Source organism: Gobius niger, assembly GCF_951799975.1.
Source record: "Gobius niger genome assembly, chromosome: 1".
Lineage (NCBI taxonomy): Eukaryota > Metazoa > Chordata > Actinopteri > Gobiiformes > Gobiidae > Gobius > Gobius niger.
In genome coordinates, this window is record NC_136852.1 from 14,508,200 (window position 1) to 14,531,875 (window position 23,676).

General features: G+C 40.3%; 1 protein-coding gene across 6 annotated transcripts in view; it reads right to left on the minus strand.

Moving 5' to 3' along the window:
• Positions 1 to 287: 287 nt before the first annotated feature.
• Positions 288 to 23,676, minus strand: part of LOC306975796 (cGMP-inhibited 3',5'-cyclic phosphodiesterase 3A-like) — a 37,106-nt gene continuing 13,717 nt past the window's right edge. The window contains exons 2-16 of one of the 6 annotated variants that reach the window (XM_079573552.1): positions 22,295 to 22,345; positions 15,228 to 15,476; positions 12,090 to 12,235; positions 11,029 to 11,141; positions 10,033 to 10,300; positions 9,875 to 9,951; positions 9,519 to 9,712; positions 8,828 to 8,965; positions 8,520 to 8,631; positions 8,300 to 8,407; positions 6,967 to 7,127; positions 6,380 to 6,583; positions 5,637 to 5,798; positions 2,909 to 3,173; positions 288 to 1,631 (exon numbers count right to left, since the gene is read on the minus strand). In XM_079573552.1, the coding sequence (XP_079429678.1) occupies positions 1,357 to 1,631; positions 2,909 to 3,173; positions 5,637 to 5,798; positions 6,380 to 6,583; positions 6,967 to 7,127; positions 8,300 to 8,407; positions 8,520 to 8,631; positions 8,828 to 8,965; positions 9,519 to 9,712; positions 9,875 to 9,951; positions 10,033 to 10,300; positions 11,029 to 11,141; positions 12,090 to 12,235; positions 15,228 to 15,476; positions 22,295 to 22,345 (2,523 nt within the window). In that variant the 3' untranslated portion in view covers positions 288 to 1,356. Of the gene's footprint in view, positions 1,632 to 2,908; positions 3,174 to 5,636; positions 5,799 to 6,379; positions 6,584 to 6,966; positions 7,161 to 8,299; positions 8,408 to 8,519; positions 8,632 to 8,827; positions 8,966 to 9,518; positions 9,713 to 9,874; positions 9,952 to 10,032; positions 10,301 to 11,028; positions 11,142 to 12,089; positions 12,236 to 15,227; positions 15,477 to 22,294; positions 22,346 to 23,676 lie in introns of all 6 variants that reach the window. The other 5 variants (XM_079573550.1, XM_079573549.1, XM_079573551.1 and 2 more) reach the window with 5 other exon arrangements.

The following is a 23,676-nucleotide window of genomic DNA, read 5'->3' on the forward strand; positions in this document are numbered from 1 at the left end:
CTTGGAACTTTCAGTTTAGTCAAGTTTAAATTGTATTTGGTTGCTTTCAAAGCTATAAAAATGCAGTAATCTAACAATATTTGGAGTCTAAATAATTGTTAGCACCTTCAAGTTAGCAGGTACTTGAAGTGATATAAAACAGTAGTTACAGCAAAGTTTCAGTTCTGCAGTAGGGGCTAAAATACTTTAGACGCCATCTTGATAGAATTTAGTCCTATTTAGACCTTTCTAAAACTTTTTTAGACCCAGTTTTAGCCCGAGTTGATTTAAACTTTGAAGGTTAAATATCTTATATGGTGGTACTTGATGTGAAAGGTTTGAGATCCACTGGTCAATATGATATTTCTGCCGCTTTATTTTAAATACACAATTATTTCCCACATAAAACTTTGTTGTTTGGAGTTAATTTACAAAACTCTCTAATTGCATTTTTATGGTACAGCTGTAAATCCTCTTTCAGTCCCAGACCACTATGGCTTACTGGATTACTCTCTAAAAACTTGGCCTACATACCAAGCAATAAACTGCAATGGCATGTATAGGAACTCAAACAACAACCCTTTTTACGCAGCATTTTATAATTATATAAAATACACTAAACAATATAGTATAGACTGTGAGATTGCTTTCAGTGATAAAATAAATGTAACATTTGTATACAGATTTGTGTCATTATATTACTAAAAGTCTGTAAGCATCTTTAGCGGCAAGTGCATGTACACATGGTTTGTCTCTCTTCCTGAGTTGGGTGATTTCAAGCGCTGTGTACTGAGAACGTTAAGCGTGCTGAGCTCGGCTGTGAAAAAAAAAAAAAAAACACACGTGAGGAAGAACAAACAATCTTTTGTATGTTTTCCTTGAGAATAAAGCTATTTGGGCAGCATGTTTCTTTGTAATACTTCCCATTCTTAGAGAGGGGAACTGGGTAGAACTGTACTCATGCATACTGTAACGGTGATTTTCTCCTTAGTCCCTGGCTTTCATCCCATTGTGTTGGTGGGAGGGGACAGGGTGGCCGTCTTGAAGTGGCCACAATTCGGACAAAAGGGTGGGACAGTGTTTTTCTCACGTGAAATTAAAATGGTGGAGGGGCAGGGCACACTTCAACGCACAAAGAAAAATAAATAAAATTCATCATTTTTGATACAGCTTGTTCTGCTTCATCTCTTGCAACTCTCCCCTGGTTATAAATGTACAGGCCCTGTCCTCAAACCCTGTTATTATTAGGCACGTATTACCCAAAGCGTCTTCTACAGTGTTGTGTCAAAGTGATGTGCTGGCTACCTTTATAAATAGTTTACTTAAGAAAAACAACTTCTTTTTAGACAATGTTCCTGGTTAGAGAAGGTAAAAAAGTCACTCTGGCTCCTCCTCCGTTTCCCCTGAAGTTTGAGGCAGGATTGCTACTTCCTGTTCCTGTTCTTCCTCTTCCTCCTCCTTACTGGCCTGCTCCTCTTCTTCCTCGCGGATGGCTGTGATGGCTTCGCTCGGGGTTACCATGCAGTTCGAACTTTCAGATTGGACTGCCTCTGGTGATTCGGATGCTATGACTCTCTTCCACATCTCATGGTTTTCCAACAGGTGCTGCGTGATCTGGCAAAACACCTTCCTCCGACTTTGCTTTTTGGTTTCTGTTTGAGCAGATGAAACATTGCATGCATTCAGTGTTTAGCCAGCTGTTTGTAAAACTAAGAAAAGAGCTCAAGCAAAATACATTTACATAGCCCATCATTGGTATTCGACATTGTTTAGTACTATATAGAAATCAGACAAAATACATTATCAAAGCAGAATCTCCAAAACCCTTTGGTTGTAATAACCCTACCCTTAACCCACAAATTTGAGCTGAATGATATTACTATGCTGTGTAAAGAAATGTAAAGTAAAGTGCTTCCTATTTTACAGCTATTTTCAATTTATAGGTAGCTATTTTCTTTTTAATTTCTCGCAAAGAGAGCACTGCTATTCTGCTATTCAGTGACTTTAATCAATACTACAATACCAAGCATCTAGCCCAAGCACACTTGGTCACACATCAATCAACGCGTTGACAATTGACCAATTTCTACTTAACTTTGTTTAGACTCGCACCATTCAATACATTGAAAAGACTTTGTATAGTGAATCCAGGCAAACACAACAATTAACCAGACAAACTTTGTTTCCTGCATTCGATCCATCGATTCAGTGCCAAATGGACACCTCTTAAGAGCATTGGGTAACAAGAACTTTTTATATTGTGGACCTGGATCTTGGTCAGTGGTTAGGAGTACATAGATTAGCAAGTAGTGATGGCTTCTCCAAACACCAACGTGTCTTAAATGATACAAGGTACTAACTTTAGCTTCCCAAACTAAATAAAATGAGTGGTATAAAAGGCAGAATTGAGGCACTCTGTGTTCCTTTTTAAATTTATTTCAGATGCAGCTGAAATAAATTACATTTCAGATGCCAGACGTGTCTGAAATAAATTTAAAAAGGAGTACGGAGTGCCTCGGTCCTGTCTTTTTACTCAAGTACATTCTGACCCTCAGATCTGGATGAGCACCTGTTTCTCCTCCTACCTACAGTGGTGATCGAGTGAGCGCTCACAACTTCCTTTTCTATATTTTTGCTATTATTTATGCCATTAGAAAATAACAAGAATTGTGTTGTTATCTTCCTAGCAGAGAATGTCGAAGTCATTGTAAAGTTTTCAGCAAAATGATAAAAACACTTCCAAACCCACATGAAAATGACATGGGGGTGCTTTTTGTTGTTGTAGTAACAAGCCTCTAAGCCTCAGAGTAAAACAAAAATCTGAAATTGGCCATAAAATTATCCAATCAGGCTAACTCCTTTACAGCTAATGAAAGATCATTCAGGCATGACATGACATGCCAACTGAACTTACGAGTACTGGACTTACGCGAAGTGGCGGAAATGGTGGACTCGTCTTCTTCCGCGGTGTCCTCTTCCTCCTCCTCTGTATCTCTGTGTTCACTCTGTGTCCCCTCTGGCTCTCCCTCTGTGGGGTCCACCCAGTGCCCAGGCATGAGCGCCGCAGAGTCGTAAGAGGAGCACAGGGGACCCACGATGTGAGTGATGAAGGACTCCTGCAGTTTGGCCAGCTGTGGAGCCGCGCGATCCATGAACGGGCTGATGGGGAGGCCCAGGGTGGCTTCTTCGTCCCCCTGACAACAGCACAATGAAAATAGAACTGTCAGATTTCATCATCCCAAAAATATCATAGTTTCACGGTCTTTTAAGCAGAAAGATGTTTGTTGATGACTTTTCTTTCTTTTTTGGTTGGTTCTTATTATTACTCATTTGTTGCATTGTGAGTTCTTGTTTTGCTTGTACATCAATAAAGCTGGAAAAAGCTGCAAATTACCATTGTTGTCCCCATGCACACTCTCAAACATCCTGTCTATTGTACATGTTTTTAGTGGTAGGGGTATTTGGAGTACCTGGATAAAACCTATGAAGACACGGGGAGAACATGCAAACTTCACACAGAAAGGCCCCGTCCATGTGGGAATCGAACCAAGGACCGTCCAGCTGTGAAGCAGTGAGAACTAACCGCTGCAGCGAGTGCTAGCCGCTGTACTACTGTGACGCCCAAGACAATAAGCTGTAGTTTTGCATGGAATCATTGTTATTGGGAACATTTTCCTCAAAGGATAGTGAACAGACAAGCACTGATTCTAACAGTAGTTTTAAAAAGGACAATGGAAGAGATGCTTTGTTCAAGTTATCATCTGTACCGGAGTTGTGTGAACAACATTCTGTCCGAAACACTGATTTTGTAAGTAAAGATGAATTGATTCCACTGCTTTGCTATCCTACACACTCACTGACCCCAGAAAGACCAGCAACCACTTTCCTAATAATGAATAAAGAACCATAAAAAATCCATTGAGTGTACATGAATTGTGCCTTTGTGTTGCACTGATCACTGAGCTTTCATACTGATTATATGTGGACATTGGAGCAAGGGCTTCTATCACCATGACAACACAGCTACAGTGCAAGCGACGCAGTTGTATACGTTGCCGGGTCTCAGGTGACATCACATCGCTCAATGGGCTGGCAATATTTGAATGAAGATGGGAATAGCAATAAAAGTCCTGATTTCTGAATATTTCTAATGATCATAATCGACATTTGTAGATCAGAGATGGTGATATATATCTTTGGCATTATGAATAGAAGCGAAACGTCCTTAACAAATCCTCCCCATTCAACGATGCAAGCTTCACTACGGTTTGGGCGATATCGCTCAACCTTAGAGCAACAAAACGATTGTGATTCTCTATAGTGTGTTAAAAAGAAAAAAGAAAAATAATTTGTGTTGAAAGCACCATGAACTCAAGAGGGAAAACTGGTTCGTGCTTCCCATCCTGTATGACATCATCACACTTCAGAATTCAAAAGCCACAATCAGAAAACACCAAAGCTGCATATGCAGTAACGCCACGTTATTAGTATTCACTTGCTGAACATGCTGTGGGTTGTGCGCTGCATGTGAGTGATGTGATCTCCATCTGTGAATGAGCTCTGGTAAAGATGACACATTTGGGTCATCTGATGCAAAAAAAAAAAAAAGACTTTGATGCTGGGGCTCAAGCGACATACATAATTCTCAAAGCGTACAAGAAATGAAAGATGAAAGATGGTTGGGGTTAATAGCTGGCTATGGGAGTTCAGTGGTGGTAAGTTCTGCAATCAGAGCTTTCCTGATAGAAGGCAAAAGGATAAGATCTGCAACTTACAGGTGAAACTTGGAAAATTAGAACATTGTTAAAAAGTGCATTCATTTCTGAATCATTTCTGAATCAGTCATTTCTGTGTAACGAATATATGATATCGACTCATTACATGCAAAGTGAGATATGTCAAGCCTTTATTTGAATTAAAGCAGTACTAAGTAACTCATACCCCTAGAGGCCATAAGCGCCACTGCAGGTGTAGTAGCATGTTACGTTTTTTTACTCATTAATTGCCATCGCCAGTGTTATTGTTGTCACAGTTTTAGTCAGGCTGAAATAAAACCAACTAACTTTCCATCAACTCATTAAAATGAAGTAAAAGTCAACAGAAGGGCCTAAGATCAAAGCTTCCAATGACCGTTTTCAAGAGGCCCACATTGATTCAATTCAAGGCCGTACAAACAAATCTCATGCCTGTGGGAAGCGATGTTTGACTAAATCAATATGAATGTAATGTTCGAGATTTAGTCTATAAAACGTGTTGCATCTCGCCGCCTCACTTCTATAAATCACACACTCTCCACTTCCTCCATCTTATTTCATGTCTATTAAACAATGTGAGTTTCCAATTACTGACCCCACAGTCTCAAATTTTCGCCGCTATACTTAAAACCTCCTGTTGCTAGGGAACTAATCACACTTCCCGGGCTAATCAGATTGTATCCGTATGTCTTGCCATGCACCGGAGTCAACTGACCAATCACAGTCACTGCGGGCTGAGAGCAGGATTTGCTGTTGAGCATCTGCAGCGTTTCATGAACAAATTCATCAGTAGAGACTAAGTGGATATTCTAATAGGCTTTCTATTTTTGTTCAGGAGGGCTTTTTTTTTTGCAATATACAAAGGCCAAAAATTAACAGAAAACATATCTTAAATGAGCATACTTGTTCATAGAATTCATTGACAATGCCTTCAGTCCATTGCAAGTGCAGCTCCTTGTTCTTGAGTGGACCGTTGACATCAGCGATCTTTATACACATCTGACACACCAACATTCGGTCATTCTCATTGGTGAAATCGATACTGGAGACTCCTTCATCCCCCACCTAAAACAGTACGATAAGTATGCATTATTGTAATGTGTGATGTTTTTGTGTAAGAGTGAAAAAAAGGATAATTGAAGGTGATTACAATCGAAAACTGAAAAATAACACATTTTATTCATTTGGATTTGGAAACTTAGAGGTATTGTTTGTATAATTGACTACTGGTTTGACCTGAATTTGGAGTGTAAGTTTCCCTAGCTTATGCAGCATATGTGAACATGCCATTCCTGAGTTGAAAGCTTCAGTCAGAAGGCTTTGACTGCTGGAGGTCTGCACTTGACTGGGGACATTGCAAAAGAGAGTCTTAATTTCCAAACCAGTTTTAGTCATAAGATGTGGCAAACGAAAGTGTGGGGGCGGGCTCCTTCTGCAACAACTTTTACATCATATAAAATGTTTTCATAATTGTGAATAAATAAAAAATAAAAAATAAATGTTATAAGTTGAACATGACAACCTCAAATAGGTCATGGTTATGAAATTTTTACAAAAGAGTTACATAGCCTGCCTTTAAGTGCCACTGACACATTGAAGTGAGCCGTGAGGGTTGGGGCGACTTTTTGTTTAATCTCAGTGGTTACCTTTGCATTAAACTCTGCAAGGAAATCAAAGTGCTTTTTGAGGTCCGTGGCCAAAATGGCTTCAATGACGAGGAAGCGGAAGCGTTTGAACTCCACATGTTCAAGGTTGGCGAGAAAGTTAAATTCAGGCTGAGACATGAAGAGGTTCCAGGCAGCGGCAGCGTGGTGGTTTTCCAAAACTGAGCGGTCATTGTACAAAAGTGCCTGGAACAAAGCATAAGTTTACTTGTTTACATCTTCACATACATATTCTACTTTTCTACATGCAAAATACATCAAAGTATGTTTGCTCTAATCCCTCAACATACCAAAGCCATGAGCAAAAAAGTTCATGTCAAGCTCTGTTGGCTACAATGTAGTAAGGCAATAATTAACCCATTGTCTTATGTGTCTATAGCTAAAAAAAAAAATCCTTATGTGACACTTCCTTATGGCTTCACTTCCTTATGGCTTCATATGGACGTCATAGTCAGAGTTTCAGCATGCCTTTGGTTATACAATTCAGAAACCATAGTCTCACTCTATGGCTTGGCTTTTTTTTTTTTTGGCAATCTAATATAGTGGTCCTTTAAAGGTGTTGCGTTTACCTGTGGTGCACTGGTGGCCACTAGAAAGGCATTGGTTCTTCCTGGATGGTCATAGTCGTGCATTGCGGCTGCTACATACAGCGCCATGAGCTCCAGGCCAGGAACTAGACGAGCCAGGGAGCCGTAGCCCTCCTCCTGCTCCCAGTCCACCTTCAGAAAACCTGTTGTACGACGACTCATGCCGTTCTCTGAGTCTTGGAACAGGACAGACCATTATTATGATACATTCCTCATGACTGACAGTGATGTACAGGGAACACACTAATAGACCGTCAGACAAGTGACTGGAACAAACTGTTTTTGTGTGATACCCCGACATGGCCATTAGACTTAAAGACCTGCTGTAAATTTTGCAAAGTGCAATTAGCAACATTCCTGTTTTAAATATATACTGCCTCTTTGCTGAGTGATGTGGCATTTCATAGTCAAAAGATCAACAACCAAGTTCCCTCGTAGAGTCTTCATGACAAAAAGGTGTTTTAAACATAAAGGGATGATTCAAAGTGAAAACTTTTTGTGGATGAAATGCAATAGGCAAATCTATACTGCAAATAACTGCAATCCCTTGCTGTCCGTGTGGCACATAATGAATATTATCATAATTTATCATGCCAGCAGCGGGGTTCGTGCCACGTGCATGTCATGTTGTCTCTGAATTTTTCTTTTATTTGCGATATCGTGAGAATAGATTTTAATTATGGTTGTTATTTCAATATAAGGAACAATTACACAGATAGACAGCACAGTGTTGCAGCGATTAGTGCTTGTGCTTCACAGTTAGAAGGTCCCGGGTTCAACCCCAGGCCTGAGGTGCTTTTCTGTGAGGAGTTTGCATGTTCTCCTGTCTGTGTAAGGTTTCCTGCAGGTACAGTTTTGCTTCCATCAGTTGACCCTAAGGGCGGCTGTGGCTAAAATAGCAGCTTACCACCACCGAGGATGGTGTGAATGAATAATGACTACAGTGCGGTGCTTTGAGAAACTTGGTAACACACGCTTGAAAAGCACAGTAAGCCATTATCATTATATTATTATTACCAGAGAGAGTTTTGGTGACTTTATATTGGGATACAGCATGTGCCTCACCAGCTGCAAACCTCACCGCACGTCACTGGCACACATGACTGTGGTCAGCTGACCACATAGATTTGTGGTCAGCATAGATTTGTTAAAACGTCACATGTTTGATTAGAAAATAGAAATGCCTGGGACCCTTGATATCTGTGCTGAGCCACTGTTTATTTATTTATTATATATATTTGTTTATTTATTTTCGTGGCTGTTCGCATCTGACTGTGCCATTATTTCAAGAACGTAAAGTCAATATGGTGGGTACCTGAATGAATGCCATTCTCTGTGGGTGGGGTGGGCAGGCCGGGCACAGGCTGGGTGGTCAGGTACCACACAGCATGCAGCACATCTGTGGCATGGATCCTATTATGATCTGATAGACAAAAAAATAATGAGAAATAAGTGAAATATACTTTAGGACTTTGCATATATTGAAAACCATATGGTTATTAGGACATTGTGGTTGTGGAGGAGCCAGTACTCACATGGAATGTCCCTGTAACCGTTTTCTAGCGCGTGGAAGTAGTTCAAGAATTCTTGAATTGGAATCTTAAACATTTCAAACAAGCCTGTCTCCTCAAAGAGCTTATACGTAACCTGCAGATAACACAACATTCAAACATTACAGCTTACAGCAACGAGGATGAATCATCTTACAGTATAAAAAGAAAATCAAAAGAGGGACAGGTGATCACCATGAGCCAGTAACCACATCTGTCTGCATATAATGTTTATAGCAGTATTTATTTTAGCCTTAGAGAACACTTTGTCTTGGTCTGAAGTGTGTGGATACCTGGCTGAGGATGCAGCCGGTCTTCCCATTCGTCTTTTCAACCAGACTAAAAATGGGAAAGTTCCAGTTGTTGAGCTGACTCATCAAAGGCTCTAGTCCAGGCACAAGTGGACTCTCGTGTACTGGGCTGACTTTGTCCTGTTGGTGAGGAGAAAGAGTTGGATTACACTGACTCAATATTCAGAGTTACATTATATCAATAATCAATATGCACATGTTGTATAAACAGATGGCCTGTGCCATTATTAAAATCAATTTCAATGATTTTAATACACAGGTCTAAGGTTGGAGATGGAACCTTGGAAGAAACAAAAAATGCAAATATTTAGTGTTAAAGACACAGGAATCGAAAGTATATTTGTTGTTTAATAGTACGGTAAATAATATGCACATCATGTGTTTTAAAATTCAAATGACACAACAACCAATAAGTAAGCTGGGTTGCCATGACATGCCTATTATGGATTATGGCTTTGTGGGATTTGTTATTTGGACAATTGGAAATGGGCTTGAATACCAAAACACAAAATGTAAATCTTTTAATACAGGAATGATACCAAAATTGAATGAAAAACCAAGCTCAATCAATATGAGGAGGGGGAAAAATAGTTTTAGTCATTGTTGTTGTTTTTTTTGTATTTTTGCCATATTGCCTAGCCATAAATCTAAACAATCTATACTCTGCCCATACCTCTGGGGATGGCAGTAGTGGATGTAGTACAATGCCCTCTGCTGGACACTGCCGGCAACTGTCCTTTCCTTCATGCTGCTTCTTGGCCTCTCCGTCCTCCTCGTTGGGTGCAAAATCGCTGCTGTCACTGTGGTTGGTCTCGTAGGTGCTGTCATAGGTGCTGTCATAGTCTGAGGATGCTACAATTCGCTCATCTGCAAAAAAGTTCGAGTGGACCTATTTAGCTCAACACAGAACTTATTGTTAAAGTGTTGGTGTTTGATATTATTATTATTAATCATGCAAAAGACTACATCTAACTAGAATTAAAAGAATTGCTGCTCTTTTATGTTGTGAATGGGTGTTGTTTGTCCTACCTGGATTGGGTATTCTGTCTACTTTGTCAATAGGTTCCACTCCATTGGTGAGTCTGTTGCTATACGGCCGACCGCAACTGAAAATAACCCAAAAAAAGCAAAATTTAAAAAACACCCTGAGTGAATGTTGCCTGTGAATAAAATGAACTTGCGTTTACGTTTTATGATGTACAAACTTGTGTAACCTGGTACAAAGAGGCGGGGGTCTCCAGTACAGGGTGGTGGAGCTGGGTGCGCTCTGACTGTGGGTTAAGGCTCGGTGGTTGCGACTCTTGGTTGCCACTGGGGGGCGCTCTGAAAGGGGCCCCACAGGCTCCGGAAGCTGCACTGAACATGTTTTGACTGTGGGGCTGGTCACGGGAGTACCCTGGGCCGGAGGGGAGGGGCAGGGGGAGCTGAGAGGGGAGGCATTAGAAGAGGGGAAACCTGGAACACGAAGGAAATGTTTAGTTTCAATAGAATGCCACGTAAGTATAGGTGCCTTCTGCATGACGTCACGCCAACTAAGTTACTCCATCTTGACAGGATACATGCTAATGAACTCCAGATAAACTCACACCAACGTTTCATTTAAAATCTATGTTTCAAAACCGCTGAAATTCCTGAAACTTGTTGTGTAGTTGGATGCAAATGAGTGGAAACAGAATTTCTCATGTCTTTACTCTTTTAATGGGGTCCCATTGTACTTTTCAATCGGATATCTCATCAAATTATTGGCCTAGTGAAAACTGCTGTAGCAGAGAAGGATTTACTGTCAATGTGAGATTTACTGTTCGTTAAAAAAGATAGCTATCTAACTCGGCGTGTATGGATCTGTAATATCCAACAATGACAGTTTGCTTGCATATCGAAGGGCTGCATTTCCTTGTAAGTGAGTCGTAGCAGATGTAGGTGAAAAAACACTGCATAATTGTGTAGAATCGCGATTGTTTTCTGTTGCATTTGCCATTTTTTGTTTCCCTTCAGAATGTCGCACGCTTGCATTTCTAGTCACGTGACTGGGAGACACCTATGGTCAACTAACGCTATAACTATAAATTAAAAGGTTATTATTTATATAGCAAGGCATCTGGGGCAATAGAAAATACTTAGGATTAAGATAAAAGTATGGTAAGGTAGACTACATTTGACCCATCCTGTCAGAAGTCGCTCACCTGATTTTCCCAGGGGTTTGCTGTACAGATGGTTGAGGATGGGGGGAGCGCAGGATGCCGACATGGAGCGACTCTTGGAAATGGTCATCATGACTGAGTTGCTCCATGATTCACTGTTTCACACAGGAAAGATACGGATACATACATAGCTTTAGTTAGTATAATATACTATGGCCAGAGATGGGAAGAGTAGCCTTAAATAGAGTACTTTAGTTACTTTATTGAATATTGTAAGTAACCACCTGAATAATTGTTTAAAGGCACGCTGCGTAACATTTTGGACTATACTGTTGCCATCAGCACAACCATGCTCTGCAGTGGTTAATCAAAGAATGGGTTTGGGTGACCTAACCTATTTAAATTTCAAATTCTGCTGCCTTTAGTCGTCATCTCCATGGAGACGAGCCGGAGACGTCATGTCTTAGGAGAGCTGTGTCGCCCATAGCAAATGCACATGTTTGTTTGTACATTTCTGAGGTGTTTTTCAATTATGAAAATATCTGTCATAAAAGAAATGCTGGTATTTCAGTTTTTTTAATTAAAATTCTACGCGGTTTTACGTACAACAACAACTGGCTGTGCACACGATGTAAGCCTTTTGTCACTGTGGTTGATCATGTTTTCAGTAATGTCCATTTTTGTATCGTGTTTATGGATTGTATTTGCATTCATGTATTTATTTATGTTGCAACTGACTCTCCTCCAAGACAAATGTCTCCCTCAGGAGACAATAATAAAATGAATTCTGAATTTTAAGTAACAGGAAAAAGATTAATATTTAACCCAAGAGTAATAGTGTGATTACAAACTATGATTTATTTTCTATGATAATGTGCAACGCAAATGTTCAGGTCTTCTAAAAATACAATTATTGTGCATTTGTCACTTATTCTGTCTCACTGTTCAAAGTGTAGCCAAACTTTTAACTCAAGTAAGAGTTCTGTCACTTGACAATATTGAAGAGGGCAAATGATACTCAGAAAAGAACAATATCTCCAGTAGACAATAGAACACGACCACCATTATCTGAAATATTATGAATTGTATCTTGCATTTGTTACCTGTCTGTGGTGTGTTTGATGCTGGCTGAGCGCTCTCTCCGCACTGGGCCGGGCTCGATGGTGGGCAGCCCTGTGGCTGACGTGGTGGTGGTCCAGGTGGAAGAGATTCTCCTCAGTAAACCGGGAGGGAGGCTTCTTCTTAGGCGCTGAGATAAACACAAACAAGGGAGACACTTAATGAACTCTTAGCGAAAAAAATACATCTGTACTGTCTATGCCAAACTATTTACATTTTACAACACAATGCATCATACACTGCTTGCTCAAAAATGAAGAATAAAACGGCCCATATTTAAAGTCTTACTGTGTTAACAACCTGAATATGGATTTTTCTTTAATTATTATTCTTGAGCTTGGTTATTGCTGCAGTCATTATAATCTTGGGATATTATGTCCCTGCAAATAGGAAATGAAAAAAGAAAATAATTGCTAGAACAACCAGGTCATTCAGGACATTCAGATATTCAGCAGCCCTTGGTGTGATCATCAAATGGGTTCTTTGCAATTTCCTCAGATAGACTGCATTTAAAAATTCAGAGGCTAAATGCATGAATAAATCATCATTCTAGTTTACTAGTTATGACACTGTTTAGAAAGTAGAGGGCAGCAGAGGATCGCATTTTAAAAATGCTGACACATCAATGTTTCTTTACTGCTGGGTATGTCCCTTTGCAATTATAGTGATTACACGTGATCATTTCTGAAAGTGTGTTTTGTTTTTCTTTTGATACATGTTGTGACACATATACATTAGAGCATCATGAATAAAGATGAGGGTGTTTCAACATTGAACGAGTTCCTTCTCTGCCTGCAATGTATCGCACACTTTATTTAGTTCAGTGAATTTTTGCCTTAAGTCTCAACAATGTAGAAGGTTATTAGAATCCATGTGCACTGTTGCAGTTTAATGCTGATATAATAAAAAGTGGAATAAGCACAAATGTAGTGTTATGACGGCTCCGTCATCATCATCCTCATCATCCTCACTATGATCATGTAAGTGAACACCACATTTGAATATTCACATTTCTTGAATGTACTGGACAGGTACAGAAACATTAATTCTGCAGAGTATTTAACTATTATGGTGCTATTATGTTTTCTTTACCAATAAAAACATAGCTACATTACAAAATATGGGCTACAAAACATTTAAAGCAAAACAGGAAAAGGTATTTTGTTACAACTAATAGCATTATATATACATACAGTGCCTCTCGAAAGTATTCATACACCTTGAACTTTTGCACATTTTGTCATGTTTACAACCCTAAACATAAAGATTTTATTTTGATTTTTTTACTGAGTAAGTAAAAAGTAACAGACAGCTGTGAAGTGAAAGTGAAATGATACATGATTCTGTTATTTTTCAAAAAATAGAAAACCGAAAAGAGGGGCATGTATAAGTATTCATACAGCATGAATGAATACTTTGTGGACCCCCATTTGCTTCAATAACAGCAGCAAGTCTTTTGGGGTTTGACTCTACAAGATTTGCACATGTAGAGACTGACATTTTAGCCCATTCCTCTTTACAAAACAACCCAAGCTCTGTCAAATAAGAAGGAGAACGTTTGTGAACAGCAGTTTTCAGATTATTCCACAGATTTTCAATAGGATTTAGGTCAGGACTTTGACTGGGCGATTCTAACACATTAATATGTTTTTATTGAACCATTCCATTGTTGATTTATCTTTGTGTTTACGGTCATTGTCCTGCTGGAAGGTGAATCTCCGCCCCAGCCTCAGTTCTCTTGCTGACTCCAGCAGGTTTTCCTCCAAAATGTCCCTGTATTTGGCGCCATCCATCCTCCCAACTATTCTTACAATCTCCCCAGTCCCCGCTGAGGAAAAGCAGCCCCACAGCATGATGCTCCCCCCCGTATATTTGACACTGGGGATGGTGCACTCAGGACGATGAGCAGTGTCAGGTTTGCTCCATTCATAACGTTTTGCATTTGGGCCAAAGAGTTACATTTGTCTCTCATCTGACCAAAGCTCCTTCTTCCACATGGAGCTGTGTCCTCCATATGACTTCTAGCAAACTTCAAACGGGATTTCTTATGGCCTCCTTTCAATTATGGCTTTCTTCTTCCCCTTGTTCATGAAGGCCAGATTTGTGTAGAGCACAACTTATAGTTGTCCGATGTACAGATTCCCCCAGCTCAGTGGCAGTACTTCACAGTTCCTCCAGAGTTATCTTGGGGCACTTGGTTGTATATCTTACCAGTGTCCTCCTTGTTTGATCTAATATTTTAGATGGGCGACCGTGTCTTGGTAAGTTGGCAGTGGTGCTACACTCTTTCCATTTTTGAATGATGGATTGAACAGTGCCCCGGGAGATGTTTAAATCTTGGGAAATGTTTGTGTAACTTAACGCTCCTTTAAACTTCTCCACAGCTTTATCCCTGACCTCTCTGGTGCTCCTTGACCTTCATGATGCTGTTTAGTGACCAATACACTTCGACCATAGCTCTGAGGGCCTAAAAGAACAGCTGAAATTATACTGAGAGTAGATTACACACAGGTGGCCTCTATTTAATGGTTAGGCCAAGGTGTGAACATTCTGGAGTCATTATGAATGTTATAAAGGCAATTTAATGCACTTAGAAAATGCTGTATGAATACTTATGCAAGCCCCACTTTTCACTTTTCTATTATTTGAAAAATAACGGAATCATGTATAATTTTGCTTTTACTTCACAGTTGTCTGTTGCTTGTGTGTGAACGTTCAGTTAAAAAATCGAAATAAAATCTTTATGTTTAGGCTTGTAAACATGACAAAATGTGCAAAAGTTCAAGGTGTATGAATACTTTCGAGAGGCACTGTGTATATCAAAAGCAAGCAATTACTGTTGGAATGATCATCCAATCAGAAAGCAGAGCGAGCTCTACATGTTGGGTTGTGTCTGTCCCTCTCCCCAATCAGGTCCTGATTAATGTGAGCACATGCCTCAGGTAGTCAAAGCTCAGTGACTTTGTTAATTCTGAGTTTGAGAAGAAGTTCACCAAATTCTACTTGTTTCCAAGCAGCCTAAGGCCAAACAGGTTTAGTTGTGTTGGTAGTATCTTCTATGAGACCAGTAAGAGTGCAAGGAAAATACATTAGAACTAGAAGTAAACAATTGTAGAGGTTACCTTTGGGATGGCAAGTCTCTCAACTTTCTCTGGACCCTCCTCGGAGTCGGAGCAGGCGTGTGATTGGTCGGCGGGGAGGCGGGGCCGGTGTAGGGGCTGCAGGTTGATCTGTGTGCTCAGCAGGTTACTCACGGCCTTCAGAGAGCTGAAGGTGTTGGCGGGCAGGGAGGGGTCAGCCAGCAGGTCCGAAATCAAGCCATGAGCCTCTCCCATCACCGCGATGTCCACTACCACACTAGTCCCAGACGACTGAGGACACAACAGAGAAACACATGCATAAGCTGAGGCTATTCACAAATATTTGTAACTTCTCAATTCACTTAAGTTGTGTTTGCTACTTGACCAAAAAGGCAAAGCTGCCAAAGCTCATATGGAACAGTTACAGAACGCACAGCCAGAATACACATCAGTTGTAACTAGTGCTAATTTATTTCTTGTTTTAAATCTAAGACTCAAATAACAGTAATCTTGGAATTTTAATGATAAATAACAAATACGATGAAAGGATGAGATTTGTACTGAGCTCCCATTGACTGTGCATAACTTCAAACCATAACAACGGCGCCCAAGAAGTGACTTCCTGTTACTTGCAACATTACAAGAATATAATTAAAAACACACATTTTAAGTGTTTTGTCTGTTTATAGTTAGGCAGATAGGAAAGTTGAACAAATGAACTGCTGAACTAATGAATAATATGGTGCTTTTTTTTGGGTTTGCTGGATTGAAACAGCAAGTCACTTCTTGGGCGGCGTTGTTGTGATTTGAAGTTATGCACAGAGTCAATTGGCTGGGGCTCCAATTATATTAACACCTAAATCTGATCAAATAAATAGATGTTAGCAGGCATGCACTACTTGGTCACATACAGTATATACAAAGTTATGTGGCATTTTGACTCTATCTGTAGCAACAATTCTTGCCGCTCACATTTCCACTTCTCCACTGTCCAAGGACAGTAGAGAAATGACCAGCACATAACTGAGAACACTATGTCACACTTAAAGATGTGCTGTACCAAAATTTGATCCTCTGCTTCATCAGTTAACTCGGTTTGGTAATGTGATACTCCAGCTATGTGAAATCATCACATTGATATAAAGTCCTTCAATTGTACCATGCAATCCATTAAATTGTAATGAACAGGGTAATGGCAACAGTTGAGCTTTAATAGTGATTATCAGACCAATGTTTAATTGGACTTCATCAGACATGCCATTTTAAAACTGTGGCGCTATCACAGTTTAGCTCTGTCAAAGTTGCCCCATTGAATTTTCTGAGCGCAAAATGCTAGGGCCCGATATGGATTTTTGGGGTCCGATACCGATATGAAGGGGGTTGGCATGGCCAAATAGTCGATAGTTAAACATTCATTATCATTGTAGTAAAGGTTTCAACCATAGAAATATATCTAATAGAGATCGGCCGATGTGGGTTTTTCTGAGGCCGATGCCGGTATGCACTACTGATCTTTTTGGCTAATATTTTTTTTAAATGACTGGTCTATAATCCTGTGTGTGAAGCCTGTATATTCATGGTTAGTAGGCACTTCAGCGGGAGCTTGCTTAAAACTTCCAAAACAAAAAAGGGTACGTTTCTATCTCTTATGGTTCCGAAACTATACACAAATGTCTACAACATAAAATAAGTCAAATAGGTGAACAAACTGGTGAACGATTTCCACCGTGGTGTTTCTCCGCTCCCCTGAGGCCTAGGAAATTGTGGGAGGGCTCATGTCCAGTGCAAAAAATGGCAATAAAAGGCAGATATCGGCCGATAGCTAATATTGGAAATACCCAAACATCAGCCCAATAGTCGGGCCCAACAAAATGCACATACTGCCTAATATTATAAGAAATGATCAGCCAGCATGACGAGTGCTTATAGAGCTGTCACAACAGCAGTGCTATTGATAACACTGTGTCACCTTGAACAGTACAAATGACAGACTATTTTTCCCTGTCACGACTTTCTCACAACCAGTCATTACATGCGCCTCCTCTGCCTGTACACAATATAACTCATCATAATAGTCACACTCACACCATCAATACACATCAACATTACTGACAACACATACTGTACATTTATACAGTACATTCATTGTTGTTTTATCTTTAATTCAAACATGGCACAAGAAGGTCTGTGTGTGCATTCATTTCCCAAGACAAACTTACGTCAACCCAAATTTTATAGAAAAAAAATAATGCATGAGCATATGGCAAAATCAGTTCTGCTCTTTTCATGCATCCTTAACTGTGCCAACACACAAGCTCAATGATCTGACATGATGGCCCACTATAAGTCAGGGCCCCCCCATCTGCCTGGCCCCTGAGGCCACCATACTCACTCACTGGCAACAACCTCTACCTTCGCCACATGGCATCATATCTGCAATAGCTGCTTTCTGTCTGTAGAAGGCTAAACGGAGCAAAGACATGGGACCAGCTTTGTTTTTTTCCCTCTAACTCAAATGGCGGTGATTACAGGCACATAAAGTTTAACAACAGCTGATAAAGTGACAGATGATTCTCATAATTCCCTTCCTTAAACAGATCGTATTAGCTCTTCAAACATGAGCCCATACAGGTTTAGTTTCCTGGAAAAGTGTGTCTGAGTGTGTGTGTGTCACCTCAACCTGAACAAAACCCATTAGAGCACTCCAGAGCTTTATGACATCCTGCTATTGTGACATTCAGCCATTACCTGGCAGTAATGGACTCTGTTCAGCTCATGTCAGGCACAGAAAGACACTGGTCCACTGTGCAATAGTTAGTTTCATGAAACATTATGTGCTCATGATAGGGGGCAACTGTGTTTGTATTTTTGCCGACTCTTTCATGTTACCACCCATGAAGACCTAAAGTTAGATTATTATAATGTATACTTCAAAATACATTTGGGTTGTAAGCCTTCCTTTACACAATATCTTTGTGCATTGGGAAAATGAGGAAGGCCCAAGAAGAAACTACAACAACAACGCACTAAATACTGCCCTATGACGCATCATGCGTTTCACACAAATCAGTATGGCACATGCATGAGCTGAGCTGATGTAATGCTAAAGAGCACAATGTAGAGGAGGCCAGGGAGAAGGTTATTGATCCCTCGCAGCGCAGAGGCCCACAGGAGACAGCAGGGGGAGCAATGGTCAATGAGCAAATCATGTGGACACTCTCTCACATGTGCGCTGTAGGAGCACACTGAACATGCAGGCATGCACCTCCTGGGATCACTGCTTTCACGGTAATACACACACTGACGGCTCATAATCCCATAAGTAACGCGCTGTAACACAAGACAATATGGAACAGCAGGGTACAATCATGCAGCCAAACAGACACTATAGCAATAATAACACAACACTACAAGTAACACAACAGTAATTTTAAGTTAATGCATAGGCACAATAAACAAGGGAACAAAAATATATATTAAAAAGAAAAAAAAAGATTCGTTTTTCACCCCTAATCCCAAATTACTGACAAAAAGATGTGTAGAAACATATTCCTGATGAAAACAATACACCTCAAAACATTCAGTCAAGGCAACAAATATGACACTAGCGATCCTTCTAGTTCTATTTTCACAATTCACAACTTCCTCCCTTCACCCTCCTCTCACTGTTCCTCCTCTTCCCTAGCACCCCAGCTCTGTCCCAAAGGAGCCTGTCCAGAGTTATGTGGAGTGATCAGGCAGAAAGGCAGATGGTGAGGGCCGGGAGACACAGACACAAAGAGGAAACAAGAGAGAGAGAGAGATGGACAGAGCGGAGAAGAAGAGGGCTGCTGCTGCTGGGTCCACAGGCAGGCCATCTTCACTCAAGTGTAAAAGAACAGTTCAGTGGAGCCGGACAGCTGAGCTCCGCTACAGTGGAAGCTAACAACTGTAAAATACACTACAGTCATGTCAATAGAGCAGAAACAAGTCAAACACAGAGCAGCTCAGTGCGTCTTTGTTGGCTGTAACGTTCCAAACTTATAGATCTTTCCAGTGATCGTTACGAAATAAACTGTGCCGCAATCGCTATTGTCAAATGGATTGAAACAGTAGGTAGATAAAGCGGGATGCTATAGAAAAAACCCTCTGCATATATATAGGCTTGGGACTGTCACAAATACACTCACATGGTTCAGGAACAACTTCAGAATGACAGTTTATCGACAAGCTAAGATGACAAAGCCACACCTGTGCATCAATAATATAAAGTTGGGATATTCTTGCGTCGTTTAAACACACAACATGTGAATTCTCCGCCTGTAGGCTTTACTTAATGGGACTGTTCAGGGTAAAAGGAGGTGAAGAGCTGGGAGAGACGTTACGCAAATTGTTAGGGCCAGGACTCGAACCCACAGCCCTTGAACTTAGCGTGAAGTTCTTTATCTAAACCTATTCATAACAGCACAACACACGACTCCAAAGCGATAACAAGACGTAGGCGACTGTGTTATAATGCACCCATCAATGCCATTCTCGGTTAAATCAAAACAGTAAGGCACATACGAAAGACTGTATCTCTACCGTACCTTAGTAGAAAATAAAACATCTCTCTCATGCATAATTGACCCAAAAACTCCGGCTTAATTTAGACATAGCTTCAAGTCATCCTATTTAAAGCCGCCGCATCATTACAGATTAAACACTTGCTTGCGGGCGCTCATCACAACACCGCCCAGGTGCGAGTTTGTTTACGCACAACAGAAAGGCAAATACTCCACCTGCTTGGGAAGATGCGCACTGTCCAGGCTGCGTCCCATGGTGCTCGCCGAGTGCCTTCTCTGCATTCTTTTTGTCCACACCAACCCCAAAATTCCAAATCGTTCCTGTCTAGATTTTTCGTTTCTTGTTGTTTGCTTAGCTTTTAATCCAAAGCGCACTTCGGACCCTGCCAACGATTTCTCAGCTTCTCTCTCCCTGGTCCTCTCTCTCCTTCTCTCTCCTCGCCCGCCCCTTGTTTCTGCATCTGCCTATTGCAAATGTTCACTAGTGCCTCAGGGAAGATGGAGGAACCTGCACAAATCGCGAGTGTAGGGTTGCTATGATACATTGGGGACAAAGATCAAAGTGAGTAAATGTACCATAAAATACTGCAGTAGTAATAGTACTTGTTGTTGTACTATACGCCCATGATATGTACTTGAGTGTTTCCGGAGATACGAGGCGATGCATGGCGACCAGAGGGATATTAAGACTATCATCAGAATGCATCAGGAAACAAAAGCTGGTATTGATTCAGTCTGTTAAGCAAAACTACATGCAGTAGATACATTCATTCAACAATCAACAATAAAGAATAATGATTCTGAGTTATATAAGGTACAACTGGAGGTATACGGTCCTATATTCAGAAGAATATTAGAATATATTTGAGTACTGTGATTAACAAGCTCAGGCATCATTTGACTTTATTGTCCTTGCCTTTTGAGCTTTGTCTACAGACAAAAGTGCCAGCCACAGAGAAGAGAAATAAAAATAAAAAATAACTGCATAAGCGGCTCGACCAGCGCCTTGGAGAAAGTTCCAGTGACCCTCAGTCTGCAGATCATCTCCATACTAACCTCACTAGTTTGTGAACCTGTTTACAAACAATGGTAATAAAAACTATTCTGATTCTGATTAACCCCTGCCTGAGTCGAGCACATTTTGTTCAGTTTAGCTTTACCCAAATCTAAAAGCTTCTTGAACAAAATGTCAAAGCAACAACTAAAACAAGGACAAAAACGCCACAAAAAAGTGTCAAAAGAGCGACAAAAGCGTGCTGTAAAAATAACAACACAATAAATAAGCCACTAAAGAGCCACTAAAAGAGCGACTAAAAGGAAACAAAAAAGCAGCAAAAAAGTGCCAAAAATGCAATGAAAAACTGATGAAGCATGCCAAAGAGACAAAAACAGGACAAAAACAAGACAAAAACATGACAAAAACACATTAAAAATGTTATGCAGGTTGTAGCTTTCACTGGCCTGTAGGCATCGAGAAGCTTTAAATGAGGAGTTAAAGGTACACTGTGTAACATTTTGGATTATACTGTGGTATTCAAAACAAAACATGCTCCTGATGAGCAGCTCAACACAGAAAATGCTATTACTGCAGTGGCTAATCAAAGAATTTGGATGAGAACCAAACCTTTTTAAATCTCAAATTCCACTGCCTTTAGTTTTATCTCCATGGAGACGAGCACCCACTCCCAATAAAGTTTACTGTCATATCTTAGGAGAGGTGAGCCTCAAAAATAAAAATAAAATAAATGCTTGTATTTTAATTTGATTTATAGGGTAAAATTATACGCGGTGTGGCTTTAAATAAGCATTATTTTTTAATAAAGAAACACAATCTTTCGATTAATAGGAATGCAGGCCTTGGGTTTGACCTGTCTCCTCTACACAGCAGTCTCCTCTGCCTGCAGGACACTGTCATGCTAATGAGGCTGAGGCACAACCCAGGGCAGACAGGTTACAAGCAGTGATCAGGTGAGACCTGGGTCATTAAGACAACAAACATTGAAAACAACAAAACTTTGTTTGTCAATTGAGAAGCCTTTAGAACAGTTCTCAACTGGGATGCTCTCAGGACCCACGATAATCCTAGAATGACAAGCTGCAACCCAAATAAAAACTGAAATTTGCTGTATTTTCCCCACAAATTATTGTTGAATAAAATATCAAATGAATTAATAAAGCGGAAATAATGAAAACAACTGTCGTTTCTACAGATTCAGATGCTTCTATGTGAGAGAAGAATAAAATATGATCTGCTAAACTCAAACAAGAATCACATACATTTCAGAGCATGTTTGTCTTAAATCTCAGGTTTAACCGTTTTTAAACATATTATGACCCCATGGAGACGAGACATTTTGATACAGGACAATGCAATAGCGATTTTCTAATTACAACCATTCATGACACATTCCATTTCAGTCAAATGTGAATAATTGTTCAGCCCTACAGTTGAAATTATATTTGGTTTTATATCCGAGATTTTAACAGCTGACTGATTGAAAGTTACAAAACACTCAACATGAAGTGGCCTCTGCTTTGGTGTGTTCTGGCCATGGCTGCACTGACCTGAGATCTGCCCAGCACTCTCTTGTAGTCCCATACTGGCTGGCCCATCATCTGGAGACAGAAGCACACAGAAACAGACTGTCAGACATGTGCGGGCTGCTGACACCACACAGCGGATCCTACCGGCGTTTATCTCGTCATGCACCTCACCCACCCGCTCCCCTTAACTTCCATCATCTCATCTAAAAATAAGACGAGAGCAGACGCAGCAGATAAAGAACAGCAGAGGAGCACGTCACACTTACCAGCTGCACGGCTGATCCACATAAGAGCGGCCCAACCCCCCCTTCCCTTTCCCCAGTTCCGACTCGGCCAACGCGAGCCTTATGCCGTGCCATATTTTCACTTATAAACATCAGCAAGCATGTTATAATAGCTTCACAAATTCAAAGGTGCCTTCAAACAAAAAAACAATTCAGACTATTCGACATTCGTCTATAAAATTGAAAACTAAAATAAGTATTTTTACATTATTTTTGGTTGTGTCCTCTGAGTAGCAATGTGAAGTCAAAAATATGACAAAGACTAAACCATTTAGTGATGCAATAACAATGGCTGTGTGATTATTATGTGCTTTATCAATCACATTTCTCTAGAATCAATGGTGCCTGTAGTATAATGTTGGTGTGTGCTGCCTCTGCTGAGTTGTCATGTTAAGTGGGCTGATGCCACGGATAAGACGAGCTGACAGAGTGACTGTCATGCACTGGGCCTGACTTTGTGTCGTGATTGGCAGATAAAATAATCTGCCTAATACAGCACATTCAGGTTTTAGTAGTGATACAAGGGAGGCAAAGAGGCTGATCAGAGGCTTTAGATCCACCGTATTATCAACAAAACAACACTGACACAGCTAAAACCTCCTTCCTCCATCCTCCTTCCCCCAAGATCATTTAGAGGAATATAAAGTGGACATACTGCAGCCTTATTTATAAAACATTTTGATATCTCAGGTTTGATGTTTTATCTAAGTATGTAAGGGTATACAGTAGTAATGATTAAGATACAGGAGGCAGGACCGGTCAGGATTTTGCCTGGAGCTTCCTCTGCAGGCAGACATGAGAATATGCATACAACGTACAGGCAAATCTGGTGTTTGTGTTTTATCTATGAAGTATGGACTTCAGCAGTAGAGGAAGAAAAGGCCAAAGTGATTCAAATCCTTTTTTGGAGGGAGGAAGCCTGGGCAAGATGTTTCTAATAACTGTAGAAAGTGGTGCTTGAATTTCACTATGGAAAGGCTGGCCTTGAGAAAAAAAGAAAAATGGCCTGCCACCAAACAAAATATCTATTATCCAGTTGTTATTTGTGTTTTCCAAGTTGCTAATTTAGTTGAAAAATTCCATATCATCCCCATAACTTGATACATGTTTATTAAATAA